We start from the raw sequence: 19,067 nt of genomic DNA, 5'->3' as shown, positions 1-19,067 counted from the left end.
GCCCCTCAGTGGGTGGTGGGTGGCTGGGCCCCTCAGTGAGGCGGAGCCCCTTGGTGGGTGGTGGGGGTCCTCAGTGGGTGGCCGGGCCCCTCGGTGGGTGGCCGGGCCAGCCCAGGCCCAGGGGCACTTGGTGGGAGCTGGGGTCCCTAGTGCTGCCTTGGCACTGCCCCTGAGGCCTCTGCCCTTGTCAGGCCCTGATGCGTGAGCTGGAGCTGAAAGAAAAGAAAATCAAAGAGATCCAGAGCACTGGGGACCGCCTGCTCCGGGAAGACCACCCTGCCCGGCCCACAGTGGAGGTGAGAGGGGCCTGCAGGGACCTCCTGCAGGCGCCACTGGGGGGAGGGGCAGGGCTGGGGACCCACCTGGTCTCCCCTGGTGGGGGCGGGGCTGGAGGGCCCCTGGTTGGGGCGGGGGCTGGGGCACCCCGGGCCACGAGGCGGGCAGGGCCTGACGGGCCGCGTGCTGTGTGGCAGTCCTTCCAGGCAGCCCTGCAGACCCAGTGGAGCTGGATGCTGCAGCTGTGCTGTTGCATCGAGGCGCACCTGAAGGAGAACACCGCCTATTTCCAGGTGAGGCCTGGGCTCCCCCCATGCCCAGCCCACTGCAGTGGCCTCGAGGTGTCCCTTTGCTGGGCTGCAGGTGTGCACTGGGTCCGTACACTGTCTGTCTCACTGACCTCAGTCAGCACTGTTCCCAGGCATTGGCCTGGTCCCTCGCCCTACACTGGGGCAGCCGGGGCCGGGGACTCTGACCCTTTGCTGCCGCCCCAGTTCTTCTCAGATGTGCGGGAGGCCGAGGAGCAGCTGCGGAAGCTGCAGGAGACGCTGAACAGGAAGTACACCTGTGACCGCTCCATCACCGTCACGCGGCTGGAGGACCTGCTGCAGGACGCCCAGGTGAGCCGCTCGGCCGGCCCAGGGCTGTGCAGCGGGTGAGGGGCAGCCGCGGCTGCCCGGTGGCGCAGCCGGTGGGGCTGGAGGGCAGCTACAGCCGTGGGTGGTCCAGGGCTGGGGACGGCACGGGGGGAGGCAGGCCTGCTGTCCAGGCTGATGTCCGGGGAAGGTCCCTCTGGAGGCAGAGGGTGGCGACTGGAGGGACCAGCAGGGGTCGGAAGAGGTCAGACCGTGGGAGGTCAGCATAGCGGGATGGGTATGAGTGGATGAGAGCTTAGAGGCAGGGGCCTGGCATAAGAGTAGGTGGCTGCCCAGAGCCAGTACGAGAGCCGACCCTTGGGGCCGCGGGAGCGAGGAGGGGCCTGAGTCAGCCGCTGGGCTGTCAGTCCTGCACTGTAGGAGGCCCACCGGCATCCCGAGCCGGACAGTCTGGGGCAGGTGGGGCTGAGGTGGACACAGGTGGCCGAGCATGGTGCTCAGGCCGGGCGAGACGGAGGAGGGGGGCCAGGGGCCCTGCTGGCCAGGACAGGCGCAGGCAGCTTCCACGTGGACTCTGACCTGCGGCCTGGGGTGGTCCTTGGTTCCTCGGAGGGGCTGAACCGGAGGAGGTGTGCACCCTTCCACAAGGACCAGGGAGGGCAGAGGGGAGAGAGAGAGGATGGCATGGCACCCTCCCCGAACGACGGAGCTGTGGTGGGGGTGGGGAGGGGCACTCGGTCCTGCCCAGGGAGGAGGGTGTCAGTGGAAGCCCAGGGGCCTGTCCTGGCGAGTGCCCAGCCCCACCACATTCCAGGGACCGTGGGAAGGAACTCCTGGTCTCAGGGCAATGTGGGGCAGCGGGGGGCACGTATGCATTTCCTGGGGCAGGCACGGGGGTCCTCATAGAGGGTCTCGGACCCCCCTAACTCCCCCTGTCCCCGCAGGACGAGAAGGACCAGCTGAACGAGTACAGGGGGCACCTCTCAGGCCTGGCCAAGCGGGCCAAGGCCATTGTGCAGCTCACGCCCCGCAACCCCACCCAGCCCACACGGGGCCGCGTGCCACTGCTGGCCGTTTGCGATTACAAGCAGGTGGAGGTGAGGACCTGGCTGGGCGGGCTGGGCCGTGGAGGGGGCTGGATGTGGCCACACGGTGATGTCTCTGGCTGCCGCAGGTGACCGTGCACAAGGGTGATGAGTGCCAGATGCTGGGCCCCGCACAGCCGTTCCACTGGAAGGTGCTTAGCGGCTCCGGCAGTGAGGCTGCCGTGCCCTCCGTGTGCTTCCTCGTGCCCCCACCAAACCAGGAGGCCCTGGAGGCCGTGGCCAGGTGTGTGGTCCTGGGCGGGGCAGCCGGCTAGGTGGTAGGGCAGGTGCCTGGACACCTCTGACTGTGCCCTGCCCGCCAGGCTGGAGGCCCAGCACCAGGCCTTGGTCACATTGTGGCATCAGCTGCACACAGACATGAAGAGCCTTCTGGCATGGCAGAGCCTCAGCCGTGACGTGCAGCTCATCCGCTCCTGGTCCCTGGTCACGGTACGACGGCCCTGCCGGGTGCTCAAGGCTGGTGGGGTGTGGGGCCTCTCCACGGCTATGCTCACCCCCTGGTCTCTGGTCATGGTACAGTGGCCCCGCTGAGCACTCCAGGCTGGTGGGGTGTGGGTCTCCCCGCGGCCACACTCACCCCTGCCTGCCCACCTGCCTGCAGTTCCGCACGCTGAAGCCCGAGGAGCAGCGCCAGGCCCTCCGCAACCTGGAGCTGCACTACCAGGCCTTTCTGCGGGACAGTCAGGACGCCGGCGGCTTTGGGCCTGAGGACCGGCTGCAGGCCGAGCGCGAGTATGGCTCCTGCAGCCGCCACTACCAGCAGCTGCTGCAGAGCCTGGAGCAGGGTAGGTGTGGGCAGCCAGGGGGTGGGGGTGAGGGACTCGTGGGGGGCCATCCATGGCCGGGCAGCGTGCGAGCAGGACCTATTCCCCAGGTGAGCAGGAGGAGTCGCGCTGTCAGCGCTGCATCTCGGAACTCAAAGACATCCGGCTGCAGCTGGAGGCTTGCGAGACGCGCACGGTGCACCGCCTGCGGCTGCCACTGGACAAGGAGCCCGCGCGGGAGTGTGCCCAGCGCATCGCCGAGCAGCAGGCAGGCCCCGGCCCCTCCCCGCCACCGCACCGTACCCCGCCCCCCGCCCCTGGCTCCCAACGGTGCTGCCTGTCGGGCTCGCAGGCTCAGCTTGCCCCCTGCTCTGTCTCCTCAGAAAGCACAGGCAGAGGTGGAAGGGCTGGGCAAGGGGGTCGCCCGGCTCTCTGCTGAGGCCGAGAAGGTCCTGGCCCTGCCCGAGCCGTCCCCTGCGGCCCCCACTCTGCGCTCAGAGCTGGAGCTGACCCTGGGCAAGTTGGAGCAGGTCCGCAGCCTGTCCGCCATTTACCTGGAGAAGTGAGTGTGCCGGTCAGCGGCCGGGGTGGAGACCAAGGGGGTCTTGAGCAGAGCGGGAGGGTGCGGACAGGCTGATGGGCTGGGCGATGAGGAGAGTCCATGAGGGATAGCAGGCGTGGACCTGGCTGGGGTGACGCGGGGTGGCCGAGGGATTCTGTGTGGCTGGCTTCCTGAGGATGGGCTGAGGGGTGAGAGCAGTTGTGGGAGGACTGGCACCCCTGCCCACAGGACACCAGGAGGTCAGGGGGGTCACCAAGATGTGGAAGGCGAGTGTGCAGAGGCATGGGGAGCCCAACAGGGTGAAGAGTGCTAGAAGGGGGCATGTCCAGTGAGGGTCAGAACTTGGCTTGGGGGGCACTGGCAACCTCAGGGGAGGAGCTTCTTGGTGGAAGGTGGGGTCTGGTGGGCTGTGGGTGACATAGCAGAGACCCAGGGTGCTGAGAGGGCCCCCTCCCCGTCTCGTGCCCTGGGGAATGTGGAGTCCTTCCCAGGACCCCTTCCTCCTCTCCGCCCTCACTTCCAGACATGGGCACCTTTTCCCGCGCTGTCCATTTCAGCATACACGTTCACGTGGCTCGTAGATTGTTTTCAGAAGCTTCGTGGGAACTCCGCACGCTCAGTCCCCCATGAGCCTCCCTCCAGGGCATGGCCTTGGTCCTCAGTCTCTTACCCAGCCTGTCTTCATGTGGCCCTGCCGTCCCCCAGGCTCAAGACCATCAGCCTGGTGATCCGCAGCACGCAGGAGGCCGAGGATGCACTCAGGACCCACGAGGAGCAGCTCAAGGAGGCCCAGGCTGTGCCCGCTGCCCTCCCAGAGCTTGAGGCCACCAAGGCTGCAATGAAGGTACTGCCACCAGCCCGCACCCCACCACCAGGGCCTGATGGCGTCAGGGGCGGCAGCTGGGGCCTCAGGCTGAAACAGCTGCTCTGCTCTGGCCCAACAGAAGCTGCGGGCCCAGGCAGAGGCACAGCAGCCTGTGTTCGATGCCCTGCGGGACGAGCTGCGGGGGGCGCAAGAGGTGGGCGAGCGGCTGCAGCAGCGGCACGGCGAGCGGGACGTGGAGGTGGAGCGCTGGCGCGAGCGGGTCACGCAGCTGCTGGAGCGCTGGCAGGCCGTGCTGGCCCAGACGGACGTGCGGCAGCGTGAGCTCGAGCAGCTGGGCCGCCAGCTGCGCTACTACCGGGAGAGCGCGGACCCGCTGGGCGCCTGGCTGCAGGACGCCAGGCGGCGGCAGGAGCGGATCCAGGCCGTGCCGCTGGCCGACAGCCAGGCCGTGCGCGAGCAGCTGCGGCAGGAGAAGGTGCGCCCGGGCCGGGCGGGCGGGGGGCGGGCGTGGTGTGCCCCGTGATCGCTGACCACTCTGACGCCCCAGGCCCTGCTGGAAGAGATTGAACGCCATGCGGAGAAGGTGGAGGAGTGCCAGAGGTTCGCGAAGCAGTACATCAATGCCATCAAGGTGAGGCTTTGCGGCCTCGGGCCCTAGGGGAGACGTGCAATGGGCTGCGACCTCTGGGGGCCCCCCAGCCGAGGCCATGCTGGGCAAAGCATGCAGGCAGGTTCAGGGGCGGGGTGGGGCGGGCAGAGCTGGCAGCCATTGGTGTGTCTCTACAGGACTATGAGCTTCAGCTGGTCACATACAAGGCACAGCTGGAGCCGGTGGCCTCCCCGGCCAAAAAGCCCAAGGTCCAGTCGGGGTCCGAGAGTGTCATCCAGGAGGTGAGGCTGAGGGGCTGTGGGGCTGGTGGGTGGGCGGAGCCAAAGCCACGCAGGGCCCGCTGGGCTCTGGGCAGGGGCAGGGCTGACTGTGGGCACGCCTCTCCCCCCAGTATGTGGACCTGCGGACCCGCTACAGTGAGTTGAGCACGCTCACCAGCCAGTACATCAGGTTCATCAGTGAGACCCTGCGGCGCATGGAGGAGGAGGAGGTAGGACTGCCAGGGTGGGGAGGCCATCCCGTCACGCCCCCACCCCCCCCCATGTGGCCCCTGGGATGCGTCCAAGGGCACCTGGCACAGTGCTGCCCACCCCCTGCGCCTGGGCTGCCGGCGCCCCCGCAGCACGGCCCACCGCACGCGGCCTGGCGCTGCACGGCTGTCTCCCCAGTGGCTGGCGTGTGCCCCCGGACCTCCCCCTGGCTCTGTGTGTCCCTTCTTGGGGTTCTGCATTGGCCTTTTCACTTGGCCGCCTGCTCTGCAAGGACTCGGGCTTGTTCGGTCGTGGGGGCTGAGAGGGGCGCCACGGCAAGGCAGGGCACTGGCCTGTCCATCTCCTCCCGCTCCCCGGGTGAGCCCTCTGTCTGGCCTACCTGCAGCCTCTTCCCTGAGCTGAACCGCAGAATGTCAGGTCCACATGATGCCCACACTGGCCACCTGCCCTGCCAGGTTGGGGGGCCAGAGCAGACCTCAGGCATCAGCAGTGCTCAGGCAGGGCTGTGCGGTGGTCATGGTTCCTGGACCCTGCAAACCTCCTGCTTTGCTCTCTCTCTCTCTCTGTCTGTCTGTCTCCATCGCCTGTCTGCGGGAAGAGGGGAGGACGCCTGGGTCTCCTTCCCCGGGCTGGTGAGCACTGTGGGGCCAGGCTGCGCTCGCTGCCCCGAGTGCCCCGGGGGGGTGCACGTGATTCCCCTCAGCCAGGTCATGACCTGTGTCCTCCCCCGAGCCCTGCACCACGCTGAGCTGTAGTGGCACCGAATTGCGTCCCAGGAGCAGCTGCGGTGTGCTCACCGCTGTCTCTGGTTCTCTTCTTCTCTCTGCCGTGGCCGCAGAGGCTGGCCGAGCAGCAGCGGGCGGAGGAGCGAGAGCGGCTGGCTGAGGTGGAGGCTGCGCTGGAGAAGCAGCGGCAGCTGGCTGAGGCCCACGCCCAGGCGAAGGCTCAGGCGGAGCGTGAGGCCCAGGAGCTGCAGCGGCGCATGCAGGAGGAGGTGGCACGCCGGGAGGAGGTGGCGGTGGATGCACAGCAGCAGAAGCGCAGCATCCAGGAGGAGCTGCAGCAGCTGCGGCAGAGCTCGGAGGCGGAGATCCAGGCAAAGGCCCGGCAGGTGGAGGCGGCCGAGCGCAGCCGGCTGCGCATTGAGGAGGAGATCCGAGTGGTGCGCCTGCAGCTGGAGACCACGGAGCGCCAGCGTGGTGGGGCGGAGGGCGAGCTGCAAGCCCTGCGGGCGCGGGCGGAGGAGGCTGAGGCACAGAAGAGACAGGCCCAGGAGGAAGCAGAGCGCCTACGGCGGCAAGTGCAAGACGAAACCCAGCGCAAGCGGCAGGCCGAGGCTGAGCTGGCCCTGCGTGTGAAAGCCGAAGCCGAGGCAGCACGGGAAAAGCAGCGGGCATTGCAGGCGCTAGAGGAGCTACGGCTGCAGGCTGAGGAGGCAGAGCGGCGCCTGCGGCAGGCAGAGGCAGAGCGGGCGCGACAGGTGCAGGTGGCGCTAGAGACAGCTCAGCGCAGTGCCCAGGCTGAGCTGCAGAGCAGGCACGCCTCATTTGCTGAGAAGACAGCGCAGCTGGAACGCACCCTCGAGGAAGAGCACGTGACCGTGGTGCAGCTGCGTGAAGAGGCCACGCGTCGGGAGCAGCAGCAGGCGGAGGCTGAGCGCGCCCGTGAAGAGGCCGAGCGCGAGTTGGAGCGCTGGCAGCTTAAGGCCAACGAGGCGCTGCGGCTGCGGCTGCAGGCGGAGGAGGTGGCACAGCAGAAGAGCCTGGCGCAGGCCGAGGCGGAGAAGCAGAAGGAGGCGGCGGAGCGGGAGGCACGGCGCCGCGGCAAGGCGGAGGAGCAGGCGGTGCGGCAGCGTGAGCTGGCGGAGCAGGAGCTGGAGAAGCAGCGGCAGCTGGCGGAGGGCACTGCGCAGCAGCGCTTGGCAGCCGAGCAGGAGCTGATCCGGCTGCGCGCCGAGACGGAGCAGGGCGAGCAGCAGCGGCAGCTGCTGGAGGAGGAGCTGGCGCGGCTGCAGAGTGAGGCGGCCGCGGCCACGCAGAAGCGCCAGGAGCTGGAGGCCGAGCTGGCCAAGGTGCGGGCTGAGATGGAGGTGCTGCTGGCTAGCAAGGCGCGGGCTGAAGAAGAGTCGCGCTCCAGCAGTGAGAAGTCCAAGCAGAGGCTGGAAGCTGAGGCTGGGCGCTTCCGTGAGCTGGCGGAGGAGGCCGCCCGCTTGCGCGCGCTGGCAGAAGAGGCCAAGCGGCAGCGGCAGCTGGCGGAAGAGGATGCAGCGCGGCAGCGGGCGGAGGCCGAGCGGGTGCTGGCCGAGAAGCTGGCCGCCATCAGCGAGGCCACGCGGCTCAAGACGGAGGCGGAGATCGCGCTCAAGGAGAAGGAAGCCGAGAACGAGCGCCTGCGGCGGCTGGCGGAAGACGAAGCCTTCCAGAGGCGGAAGCTGGAGGAACAGGCAGCCCAGCACAAGGCCGACATCGAGGAGCGGCTGGCGCAGCTGCGCAAGGCATCCGAGAGCGAGCTGGAGCGGCAGAAGGGGCTGGTGGAGGACACGCTGCGGCAGCGGCGGCAGGTGGAGGAGGAGATCCTGGCCCTCAAGGCGAGTTTCGAGAAGGCGGCCGCCGGCAAGGCGGAGCTGGAGCTGGAACTGGGGCGCATCCGCGGCAACGCAGAGGACACACTGCGCAGCAAGGAGCAGGCAGAGCAGGAGGCGGCTCGGCAGCGGCAGCTGGCCGCGGAGGAGGAGCGGCGGCGCCGGGAGGCCGAGGAGCGCGTGCAGAAGAGTCTGGCGGCTGAGGAGGAGGCTGCGCGGCAGCGGAAGGCCGCACTGGAGGAGGTAGAGCGGCTCAAGGCCAAGGTGGAGGAGGCGCGGCGCCTGCGCGAGCGGGCCGAGCACGAGTCTGCGCGGCAGCTGCAGCTGGCACAGGAGGCTGCCCAGAAGCGGCTGCAGGCGGAGGAGAAGGCGCACGCCTTCGCAGTGCAGCAGAAGGAGCAGGAGCTGCAGCAGACCCTCCAGCAGGAGCAGAGCGTGCTGGAGAGGCTCCGCGGTGAGGCCGAGGCTGCCCGGCGTGCGGCGGAGGAGGCGGAGGAGGCGCGCGAGCGGGCCGAGCGTGAGGCAGCGCAGTCCCGGCAGCGCGTGGAGGAAGCGGAGCGGCTGAAGCAGGCGGCGGAGGAGCAGGCGCAGGCCCAGGCGCAGGCGCAGGCCGCCGCTGAGAAGCTGCGCAAGGAAGCCGAGCAGGAGGCGGCGCGGCGGGCGCAGGCGGAGCAGGCGGCCCTGCGGCAGAAGCAGGCGGCCGACGCGGAGATGGAGAAGCACAAGAAGTTCGCGGAGCAGACGCTGCGGCAGAAGGCGCAGGTGGAGCAGGAGCTGACGGCACTGCGGCTGCAGCTGGAGGAGACAGACCACCAGAAGAGCATCCTGGACCAGGAGCTGCAGCGGCTGAAGGCGGAGGTGACGGAGGCCGCGCGCCAGCGCAGCCAGGTAGAGGAGGAGCTGTTCTCCGTGCGCGTCCAGATGGAGGAGCTCGGCAAGCTCAAGGCGCGAATCGAGGCGGAGAACCGCGCCCTTATCCTGCGCGACAAGGACAACACGCAGCGCCTCCTGCAGGAGGAGGCCGAGAAGATGAAGCAGGTGGCGGAGGAGGCCGCGCGGCTGAGTGTGGCGGCTCAGGAGGCGGCTCGGCTGCGGCAGCTGGCGGAGGAGGACCTGGCTCAGCAGCGGGCCCTGGCGGAGAAGATGCTCAAGGAGAAGATGCAGGCAGTACAGGAGGCCACGCGGCTCAAGGCCGAGGCAGAGCTGCTGCAGCAGCAGAAGGAGCTGGCCCAGGAGCAGGCCCGCCGGCTGCAGGAGGACAAGGAGCAGATGGCTCAGCAGCTGGCACAGGAGACGCAAGGCTTCCAGCGGACCCTGGAGACTGAGCGGCAACGGCAGCTGGAAATGAGCGCGGAGGCCGAGAGACTCAGGCTGCGCGTGGCCGAGATGAGCCGGGCCCAGGCTCGCGCGGAGGAGGACGCCCAGCGCTTCCGGAAGCAGGCGGAGGAGATTGGCGCAAAGCTGCACCGCACAGAGCTTGCCACTCAGGAGAAGGTGACGCTGGTGCAGACGCTGGAGACCCAGCGGCAGCAGAGCGACCGGGATGCCGATCGCCTGAGGGAGGCCATTGCAGAGCTGGAGCGCGAGAAGGACAAGCTCAAAAAGGAGGCTGAGCTGTTGCAGCTCAAGTCTGAGGAGGTATCTCGCAGTGGAGGGCAGGGACCTGGGGTGGGGTCTGCTCTGGGGAGGGTGCGCCCGGCCAGGTGTCCCTGACCGCTCCCTACCCTCTTGACAGATGCAGACGGTACAGCAGGAGCAACTGCTGCAGGAGACACAGGCCTTGCAGCAGAGCTTCCTCTCTGAGAAGGACAGCCTGCTGCAGCGGGAACGCTTCATCGAGGAAGAGAAGGCCAAGCTGGAGCGCCTCTTCCAGGACGAGGTGGCCAAGGCACAGAAGTTGCGAGAGGAGCAGCAGCGACAGCAGCAGCAGATGCAGCAGGAGAAGGAGCAGCTGCTGGCCAGCATGGAGGAGGCGCAGCGGCGGCAGCGCGAGGCTGAGGAGGGTGTGCGGCGCAAGCAGGAGGAGCTGCAGCTCCTGGAGCAGCAGCGGCAGCAGCAGGAGCAGCTACTGGCAGAGGAGAATCGCCGGCTGCGTGAGCGGCTGGAGCACCTGGAGGAGGAGCATCGGGCCGCACTGGCCCACTCCGAGGAGATTACCGCTGCTCAGGCGGCGGCCACCAGAGCCCTGCCCAATGGCCAGGACGTGGCCGACGGCCCAGCCGCAGAGCCAGAACATGCCTTCGAGGGCCTGAGACAGAAGGTGCCAGCCCTGCAGCTGCAGGAGGCAGGCATCCTGAGCACAGAGGAGCTGCAGGGGCTGGCGCAGGGCCGCACCACGGTGGTCGAGCTCACACAGCGGGAGGATGTGCGCCGCTACCTGCAGGGCCACAGCAGTATCGCCGGGCTGCTACTGAAGCCTGGCAACGAGAAGCTGACCATCTACGCAGCCTTGAGGAGGCAGCTGCTGAGCCCGGGCACCGCTCTCATCCTGCTTGAGGCCCAGGCGGCCTCAGGCTTCCTCCTGGACCCAGTGCGGAACAGGCGGCTGACTGTCACCGAAGCCGTGAAGGAGGGCGTCGTGGGCCCCGAGCTGCACCACAAGCTGCTGTCGGCTGAGCGTGCCGTCACCGGCTACAAGGACCCGTACACCGGGCAGCAGATCTCCCTCTTCCAGGCCATGAAGAAGGACCTCATCGTGCGCGAGCACGGCATCCGCCTGCTGGAGGCCCAGATCGCCACGGGCGGCGTCATCGACCCCGTGCACAGCCACCGCGTGCCCGTGGACGTGGCCTACCAGCGTGGTTACTTCGACGAGGAGATGAACCGCGTCCTGCAGGACCCCAGCGATGACACCAAGGGCTTCTTTGACCCCAACACGCACGAGAACCTCACGTACATGCAGCTGCTAGAACGCTGTGTGGAGGATCCCGAGACAGGCCTGCGGCTGCTGCCACTCACTGATCAGGCTGCCAAGGGTGGTGAGCTGGTCTACACTGACTCGGAGGCCCGGGACGTGTTTGAGAAGGCCACTGTGTCAGCACCATTTGGCAAGTTCCAGGGCAAAACGGTGACCATCTGGGAGCTCATCAACTCCGAGTACTTCACGGCCGAGCAGCGGCGGGACCTCCTGCGGCAGTTCCGCACGGGCAAGGTCACCGTGGAGAAGATCATCAAGATTGTCATCACCGTCATCGAGGAGCACGAGCAGAAGGGCCAGCTCTGCTTCCAGGGCCTGCGCGCCCTGGTCCCTGCTGCCGAGCTGCTTGAGAGCGGGGTCATCGACTGGGACCTCTTCCGCCAGCTGCAGCTGGGTGAGCGCTCCGTGCAGGAGGTGGCTGAGGTGGAAGGTGTGCGGCGGGCCCTTCGGGGCTCAGGCGTCATTGCAGGTGTGTGGCTGGAGGAGTCGAGGCAGAAACTAAGCATTTACGAGGCTCTGAAGAAAGAGCTGCTGCAGCCGGAGGCAGCCGTGGCCCTGCTCGAGGCCCAGGCTGGCACCGGGCACATCATCGACCCTGCCACCAGCACACGGCTGACTGTGGACGAGGCGGTACGCGCCGGCCTGGTAGGTCCTGAGCTGCACGAGAAGATGTTGTCGGCTGAGAAGGCTGTGACCGGCTACAAGGACCCCTACTCGGGGCAGAGCGTGTCCCTGTTCCAGGCCCTGAAGAAGGGCCTCATTCCCAGGGAGCAGGGCCTGCGTCTACTGGATGCCCAGCTGTCCACGGGGGGCACCGTGGACCCCAGCAAGAGCCACCGTGTGCCCCTGGATGTCGCCTGTGCCCGCGGCTACCTGGATAAGGAAACCAGCACCGCTCTCTCAGCGCCCAGAGATGACGCCAAGACCTACTATGACCCCCGTACTTGGGAGCCGGCCACCTACAGCCAGCTCCAGCAACAGTGCCGCCCCGACCCGCTGACAGGACTGAGTCTGCTGCCGCTCTCAGAGGAGGCAGCCCGGGCCCGGCAGCAGGAGCTCTACTCCGAGGTCCAGGCCCGTGAGGCCTTCCAGAAGGCCACTGTCGAGGTCCCTGTGGGCAGCTTCCAGGGCCGGGCAGTGACCATCTGGGAGCTCATCAACTCTGAGTACTTCACAGCTGAACAGAGACAGGAACTGCTGAGGCAGTTCCGCACGGGCAAGGTCACTGTGGAGAAGATCATCAAGATTGTCATCACCATCGTGGAGGAGGTGGAGACCACGCGGCGGGAGAGGCTCTCCTTTAGCGGTCTCCGTGCCCCAGTGCCGGCCAGCGAGCTCCTGGCTGCCGGCATCCTCAGCAGCTCCCAGTTTGAGCAGCTCAAGGACGGCAAGACATCAGTCAAGGACCTGTCAGAGCTGGACTCTGTGCGGACCCTTCTCCAGGGCAGCGGCTGCCTGGCTGGTATCTACCTGGAGGAGTCCAAGGAGAAGGTGACCATCTACGAGGCCATGCGACGGGGTCTGCTCAGGCCCAGCACTGCCATCCTCCTGCTTGAGGCGCAGGCGGCCACGGGCTTCCTGGTGGACCCTGTGAGGAATCAGCGCCTGTACGTCCACGAGGCCGTGAAGGCCGGTGTCGTGGGCCCCGAGCTGCATGAGAAGTTGCTGTCGGCCGAGAAGGCCGTGACCGGCTACAAGGACCCCTACTCGGGCAGCACCATCTCCCTCTTCCAGGCCATGAAGAAGGGCCTGGTTGTCAGAGAGCACGGCATCCGCCTGTTGGAGGCCCAGATCGCAACGGGTGGCATCATCGACCCCGTGCACAGCCACCGCGTGCCTGTGGACGTGGCCTACCAGCGTGGCTACTTCGATGAGGAGATGAACCGCATCCTACAAGACCCCAGCGACGACACCAAGGGCTTCTTCGACCCCAACACGCACGAGAACCTCACGTACAGGCAGCTGATGGAGCGCTGCGTGGAGGACCCCGAGACGGGCCTGCGGCTGCTGCCACTGAAAGGGCCAGAGAAGGCGGAGGTGGTGGAGACCACGCGGGTGTACACCGAGGAGGAGACGCGGAGGGCCTTCGAGGAGACACAGATCGACATCCCCGGGGGTGGCAGCCATGGGGGCTCCACCATGTCCCTGTGGGAGGTGATGCAGTCTGACCTGATCCCCGAGGAGCAGCGGGCCCAGCTGATGGCCGACTTCCAGGCCGGCCGTGTGACCAAGGAACGCATGATCATCATCATCATTGAGATCATTGAGAAGACCGAGATTGTGCGCCAGCAGAACCTAGCGTCCTATGACTACGTGCGCCGCCGCCTCACGGCCGAGGACCTGTACGAGGCCCGGGTCATCTCCCGTGAGTCCTACAGCCTGCTCCGGGAGGGCACCAGGAGCCTCCGTGAGGTGCTGGAGGCCGAGTCTGCCTGGCGCTACCTCTACGGCACAGGCTGTGTAGCCGGCGTCTACCTGCCTGGCTCCAGGCAGACCCTCACCATCTACCAGGCCCTCAAGAAGGGGCTGCTGAGTGCCGAGGTGGCCCGCCTGCTGCTGGAGGCACAGGCGGCCACGGGCTTCCTGCTGGACCCGGTGAAGGGTGAGCGGCTGACCGTGGATGAAGCCGTGCGGAAGGGCCTGGTGGGCCCCGAGCTGCATGACCGGCTGCTGTCAGCCGAGCGGGCTGTGACCGGCTACCGCGACCCCTACACAGAGCAGACCATCTCGCTCTTCCAGGCCATGAAGAAGGACCTGATCCCCGCTGAGGAGGCCCTGAGGCTGCTGGATGCTCAGCTGGCCACGGGCGGCATCGTGGACCCACGCCTGGGCTTCCACCTCCCGCTGGAGGTGGCCTACCAGCGTGGTTACCTCAACAAGGACACGCACGACCAGCTGTCAGAGCCCAGTGAGGTGCGTAGCTACGTGGACCCCTCCACGGACGAGCACCTCAGCTACACACAGCTGCTCCGGCGCTGCCGCCGCGATGAAGCCAGCGGCCTGCTCCTCCTGCCACTCTCAGATGCCCGCAAGCTGACCTTCCGTGGTCTGCGCAAGCAGATCACAGTGGAGGAACTCGTGCGCTCTCACGTCATGGACGAGGTCACGGCGCAGCGGCTGCAGGAGGGCCTGACCTCCATTGAGGAGGTCTCCAAGAATCTGCAGAAGTTCCTCGAGGGCACCAGCAGCATCGCTGGCGTCCTCGTCGATGCCACCAAGGAGCGGCTGTCGGTGTACCAGGCCATGAAGAAGGGCATCATCCGGCCCGGCACGGCCTTCGAGCTCCTGGAGGCGCAGGCAGCCACCGGCTACGTCATCGACCCCATCAAGGGGCTCAAGCTGACTGTGGAGGAGGCCGTGCGCATGGGCATCGTAGGCCCCGAGTTCAAGGACAAGCTGCTGTCGGCCGAGCGTGCCGTCACCGGCTACAAGGACCCCTACTCCGGGAAGCTCATCTCCCTCTTCCAGGCCATGAAGAAGGGCCTCATCCTCAAGGACCACGGCATCCGCCTGCTGGAGGCCCAGATCGCCACAGGCGGCATCATCGACCCCGAGGAGAGCCACCGCCTCCCTGTGGACGTGGCCTACCAGCGTGGCCTCTTCGACGAGGAGATGAACGAGATCCTCACCGACCCCTCGGATGACACCAAGGGCTTCTTCGACCCCAACACAGAGGAGAACCTCACATACCTGCAGCTGATGGAGCGCTGTGTCACCGACCCCCAGACGGGGCTGCGGCTCCTGCCGCTGAAGGAGAAGAAGAGGGAGCGGAAGACGTCCTCCAAGTCCTCAGTGCGCAAGCGGCGCGTGGTCATCGTGGACCCCGAGACGGGCAAGGAGATGTCTGTGTACGAGGCCTACCGCAAGGGCCTCATCGACCACCAGACCTATCTGGAGCTGTCGGAGCAAGAGTGTGAGTGGGAGGAGATCACCATCTCGTCCTCGGATGGCGTGGTCAAATCCATGATCATCGACCGCCGCTCGGGCCGCCAATACGACATTGATGAGGCCATCGCCAAGAGTCTCATCGACCGCTCAGCACTGGACCAGTACCGCGCTGGCACACTGTCCATCACCGAGTTCGCTGACATGCTCTCAGGCAATGCCAGTGGCTTCCGCTCACGCTCATCCTCTGTGGGGTCGTCGTCCTCCTACCCCATCAGCCCGGCCGTCTCTAGGACCCAGCTGGCCTCCTGGTCTGACCCCACGGAGGAGACAGGCCCTGTGGCTGGCATCCTGGACACCGAGACCCTGGAGAAGGTGTCCATCACAGAGGCCATGCACCGCAACCTGGTGGACAATATCACGGGCCAGCGGCTGCTGGAGGCGCAGGCCTGCACTGGGGGCATCATCGACCCCAACACTGGCGAACGCTTCCCTGTCACCGACGCTGTCAACAAGGGCCTAGTGGACAAGATCATGGTGGACCGCATCAACCTGGCCCAGAAGGCCTTCTGCGGCTTTGAGGACCCGCGCACCAAGACCAAAATGTCGGCCGCCCAGGCCCTGAAGAAGGGCTGGCTCTACTACGAGGCGGGGCAGCGCTTCCTGGAGGTGCAGTACCTGACGGGTGGCCTGATCGAGCCCGACATGCCGGGCCGCGTGCCCCTGGATGAGGCCCTGCAGCGCGGCACGGTGGATGCCCGCACTGCCCAGAAGCTGCGCGACGTCAGCGCGTACTCCAAGTACCTCACCTGCCCCAAGACCAAGCTCAAGATCTCCTACAAGGACGCGCTGGACCGCAGCATGGTGGAGGAGGGCACGGGGCTGCGGCTGCTGGAGGCCGCCGCCCAGTCCAGCAAGGGCTACTACAGCCCCTACAGCGTCAGCGGCTCCGGCTCCACCGCAGGCTCGCGCTCCGGCTCGCGCACCGGCTCCCGGGCTGGCTCTCGTCGCGGCAGCTTCGACGCCACGGGCTCAGGCTTCTCCATGACCTTCTCCTCCTCGTCCTACTCCTCCTCAGGCTACGGCCGCCGCTATGCCTCGGGGCCCACTTCCTCCCTGGGGGGCCCCGAGTCCGCGGCAGCCTGACCCCTCCTGCTCCCCGCCTCCCGCTCTGCATGTGGCCTCCCGCCCAGGCGCTGGGGTCTCTCTCTAACGTTGAAAGGTGTCTTCCTCCCAAGCGGTGCCTAAAGTTTAACCAAAAAGACTAGACTAACGTATTAATATATACCTGTTGTCCAGACAGCCTGTCTCCCGGGGATGGGGCCAGTCCAGCCCCACTGACCACCCCATCCCCCGGGTCTCCCTGCTCCTCTTTACCTGCCACTCACCACAGCCAGGTGCCTTGGAGGGTCCAGAGGTGGGCCCCCCAACTCAGCCCTCCCATCTCCCCAGGGGGTTCCGTCTGGGTGAGCTTCCCCCAGTCCTGTAGACCAGCCCCACCCAACCCCCAGCCCGACCTGCCTGGGCAGCGGATGTAGCCCCCAGCAGCAGGGCCGTTGGGACCAGCACCTCTATGTCTCCAGGACTGACCCTCTCGCTCTGCGCGGGCAGCAGTGAGTCCTGGTCACCTTCCTCTCCTCGGCTGCTCAGGAAGCCCCTTCCCCACGGGAGGGTGAGGTCCCCGAGCAGACCCAGCCGGCCCAGCCAGGCCCCCCAGACCCCAGGCCTCTGGCTTCAGCCTTCTAGCCTCAGCTCCCTAGTAAGTGCCTTCTGTGTCCCCCTTTGCACCCCAGGCCCCAAGGACCCAGACCTGGGGTGGGAGACAGACCCTCCTGGTGAAAGGCTCGCCACTGCCCAGCTCTCAGGCGTGCCAGCCAGGTACGGCGGGGCCCCCGTAGGCTTCTGCCCACTGTGGGCCAAGCGCCCCCCCCGAGGCCTGTGGGGCAACCCTTCCCCGGGTGCTGCCTGCCTGCCTCTCCCAGGGAGCCTCAGCCCCCAAGTGGGCCTGGGATGCGGCCCGGGCGATCCATGCCAACCAGGCCGCCGGCCAGTGCCGCCCGCTCCTGCTCCATCGCCCGGGCCCTGGCGGCTCCACCCCTGCCTCCACCCTCTGACTGAGCTTTGCATGTTCCACTAACCCAGGGAGGTGGCGGGTGGAGGCACCCGGCTTCGGCTGCCTCCGAGGGCAGAACACTAACCTGACCACGGCGGGCCTGCCGCGCTCGCCCCAATAAAAGCAATTCCAACCTCCCCGTGGTCCTGTGTCCCTTCTTGTCCAGAGCTTAGGTGGCGTGTCGGCTAAGGGTGCTGCAGCCCCAGGCTCTGAGCTTGGTGAAGATGCTGGCTGGAGGCCACACTCTCAGAGAGTGCCCCGGGCTAAGGGGCCCAGAGCACAGAGGAGGTGGAGGCCCGGCCAGCTGGGGTCTGCATGCCCAGCACCCAGGCTGGATCTGTGACGGGAACTTACACCTGAGGTGACGTCCCTTGGTTGGTCACTGACTGTGCCCCCCGGGTACATGGTCCAATTTGGCCAAGGGTAGCCATCCAGAGAAGAGGGCGGTCGTGAGCACAGGTGGTGGTCAGTGGGCAGAGCGTCAGCATCTCTGCTGCAGCCTCCCCTCCACACCCCTGCTCATCACGTTCAGTTGATTCCAACTTCTCCAGGATTCGTTCTGGGAGAACTTTAAAGAGGAGGGTGAGTGGGTCAGCCACAGCCCCGATGAGCTGTCTCCCTGCTCAGCCCGGGGAGGGCCAGGCCCTCATCCCCGGGGGTGAGTCCTGGTCCCCTGGTCCCACACCCTTGGGCTCTCCTCTCTTGCCCACTTGCAGTTAGAACTGAGCCTGCCCAGGGCAGCAGCCCTTCTTCTGCATGGTAGTCAGGGGCCTCCTGGCTGGGACGGTGCTGCTGTGCTGGGTGGCCTCTGAGGCCGTGAGTTGAGGGAGCCCGCACCCTGCCCCGGACAGCCATGTATTCCCTCGCCAACCGGGACCATGAGGGTCTCACTGACAGGCTGCAGGGACAAGCAGCACACGCCCCAGCGGGTCCTGGGCCTGTGGGGGGTGGGCCTTCTCAGCCTCCCCTCTTGGGGTCCTTGGCTCGAGGTCCCACCCACATGCCATCCCACGGGGGTCAGCCGCGCCAGGCCAGCAGCTTCCAGAGGGCCTGGCATCCTGTGGCCCTGGATCCATGCAGCCCCCCTTGATGGAAGGGGCTCTGAGGTTCGAGGGGGTGTTTCCAGGGACCTGGGGGCGACCGAGAGGCAGGGCAGCAAGCTGAAGTGGCTGTCTGCTCCTTGTTGCTACCTGGTCTCTGGTTGCTGTCGCCTCCGTGGTCTTGCCGGGAGGCTGCTGTGCATAGTGAGAGGGGCTGGGCCCGGCTGGGAGGGGCACCTCACCAGCCTGCACGGGGCCACCTCAGTGGGAGCCCACGTGCAAGCACGAGTGACCAGTGTCCCACAGCCAAGCCGCGTGGGTCGGGTGGCCCAGTGGCTGCTCTGCACGGTGCTCCTAGCAAACGTTGGCATGACCTCACCCCCATGTCCACCCACACCTTGTCCACTCCTGCTCCTCTCAGGCCCTGACCCACCAGCCAGGCCATGCCGCCCAGGAGCCACTCTCCTTTCCTCTCAGGGGGCGGAGGGAACGGGGAGCACCCACTGCAGGGCCAAGGCTCTGGCCCAGGGTTCCTTCGCCGCTGTCAGCCCAACACACCATGCCCACCATGGTGGGCCAGGCCAGGCTTCCTCCTTCTCCAGTCTATAGTCACGGGGACCCCCTGCAAGACTGTCATCTAGTGGTAGTGGGGGGCACGGGGTGTGTGGGCCACCTGCCTGTCACTCCCTGGCTCTGTGTGGGCCTGAGCTGGTGTCCACCCCGCTCACCCCAGGCCCTCGGCCAGCTGGCTGGTTTTGCGTCGGTGCATCTGACAGGGACCGTCAGCTGTGCAGACCCACCAGCCTCGGGAGCAGCCTAGGACCGGCCCTGGGGAGACCACACGTGCTCCATCCTTGCTTCCAAGCCGGGGCTCCCCTGGGCCTCTCCAGAGACCCCAAGTCACAGCCTTGCTGCCTGTGTTCTTTTAAGGGTGGCACAGGCCAGGACTTAACCCTGACCCATGCCCACCACACCTGTGCGCTCCTCCACCCTGTATGCAGCCTGAGCGCCATCCGCCCCAGGTGCCAGGGCTGCCAGTGTCCACCCCCATAGGAGACGAGTGGGTGGGCATTGCAGCCCCAGACCCCACTGTGGAGGGTGCTTCCTGAGACCATGTCTCACACCAGCTGTCTCAGGTCAGTTCCCAGACGCAGAGCCCAAGACAGTGATCCAGGTGCTCCTGGTGGGGTGGGGGGCTCCCAGGAGAGGGTGTGAGGAAAGAATCCGGGAGGGAGAGCCACTGGGTGAAGGTGCGGTCTCTGCAAAGCCTCCTGTGGCCTGATCCTGGGGTCCCAGGCCT

General features: G+C 67.0%; 1 protein-coding gene across 20 annotated transcripts in view; it reads left to right on the top strand.

Annotated features, from left to right (window-relative positions):
• Nucleotides 1-16,864, top strand: part of PLEC (plectin) — a 54,485-nt gene extending 37,621 nt beyond the window's left edge. For all 20 annotated transcript variants that reach the window (XM_043484195.1, XM_043484194.1, XM_043484203.1 and 17 more), the window contains 16 exons: nt 192-296; nt 474-569; nt 771-896; nt 1,817-1,969; nt 2,047-2,201; nt 2,281-2,407; nt 2,580-2,763; nt 2,853-3,010; nt 3,126-3,304; nt 4,010-4,148; nt 4,249-4,605; nt 4,678-4,761; nt 4,917-5,021; nt 5,132-5,230; nt 6,070-9,450; nt 9,548-16,864. In XM_043484195.1, coding sequence (XP_043340130.1) covers nt 192-296; nt 474-569; nt 771-896; nt 1,817-1,969; nt 2,047-2,201; nt 2,281-2,407; nt 2,580-2,763; nt 2,853-3,010; nt 3,126-3,304; nt 4,010-4,148; nt 4,249-4,605; nt 4,678-4,761; nt 4,917-5,021; nt 5,132-5,230; nt 6,070-9,450; nt 9,548-15,760 — 11,661 coding nt within the window. In that variant the 3' untranslated portion in view covers nt 15,761-16,864. The remainder of the gene's footprint in view (nt 1-191; nt 297-473; nt 570-770; nt 897-1,816; nt 1,970-2,046; nt 2,202-2,280; nt 2,408-2,579; nt 2,764-2,852; nt 3,011-3,125; nt 3,305-4,009; nt 4,149-4,248; nt 4,606-4,677; nt 4,762-4,916; nt 5,022-5,131; nt 5,231-6,069; nt 9,451-9,547) is intronic.
• Nucleotides 16,865-19,067: the final 2,203 nt, after the last annotated feature.

This window comes from Cervus canadensis, chromosome 12, assembly GCF_019320065.1.
Source record: "Cervus canadensis isolate Bull #8, Minnesota chromosome 12, ASM1932006v1, whole genome shotgun sequence".
Classification (NCBI taxonomy): domain Eukaryota; kingdom Metazoa; phylum Chordata; class Mammalia; order Artiodactyla; family Cervidae; genus Cervus; species Cervus canadensis.
Note: the sequence above shows the minus strand (reverse complement) of the source record. Positions and strands in the feature narration are given on the sequence as shown.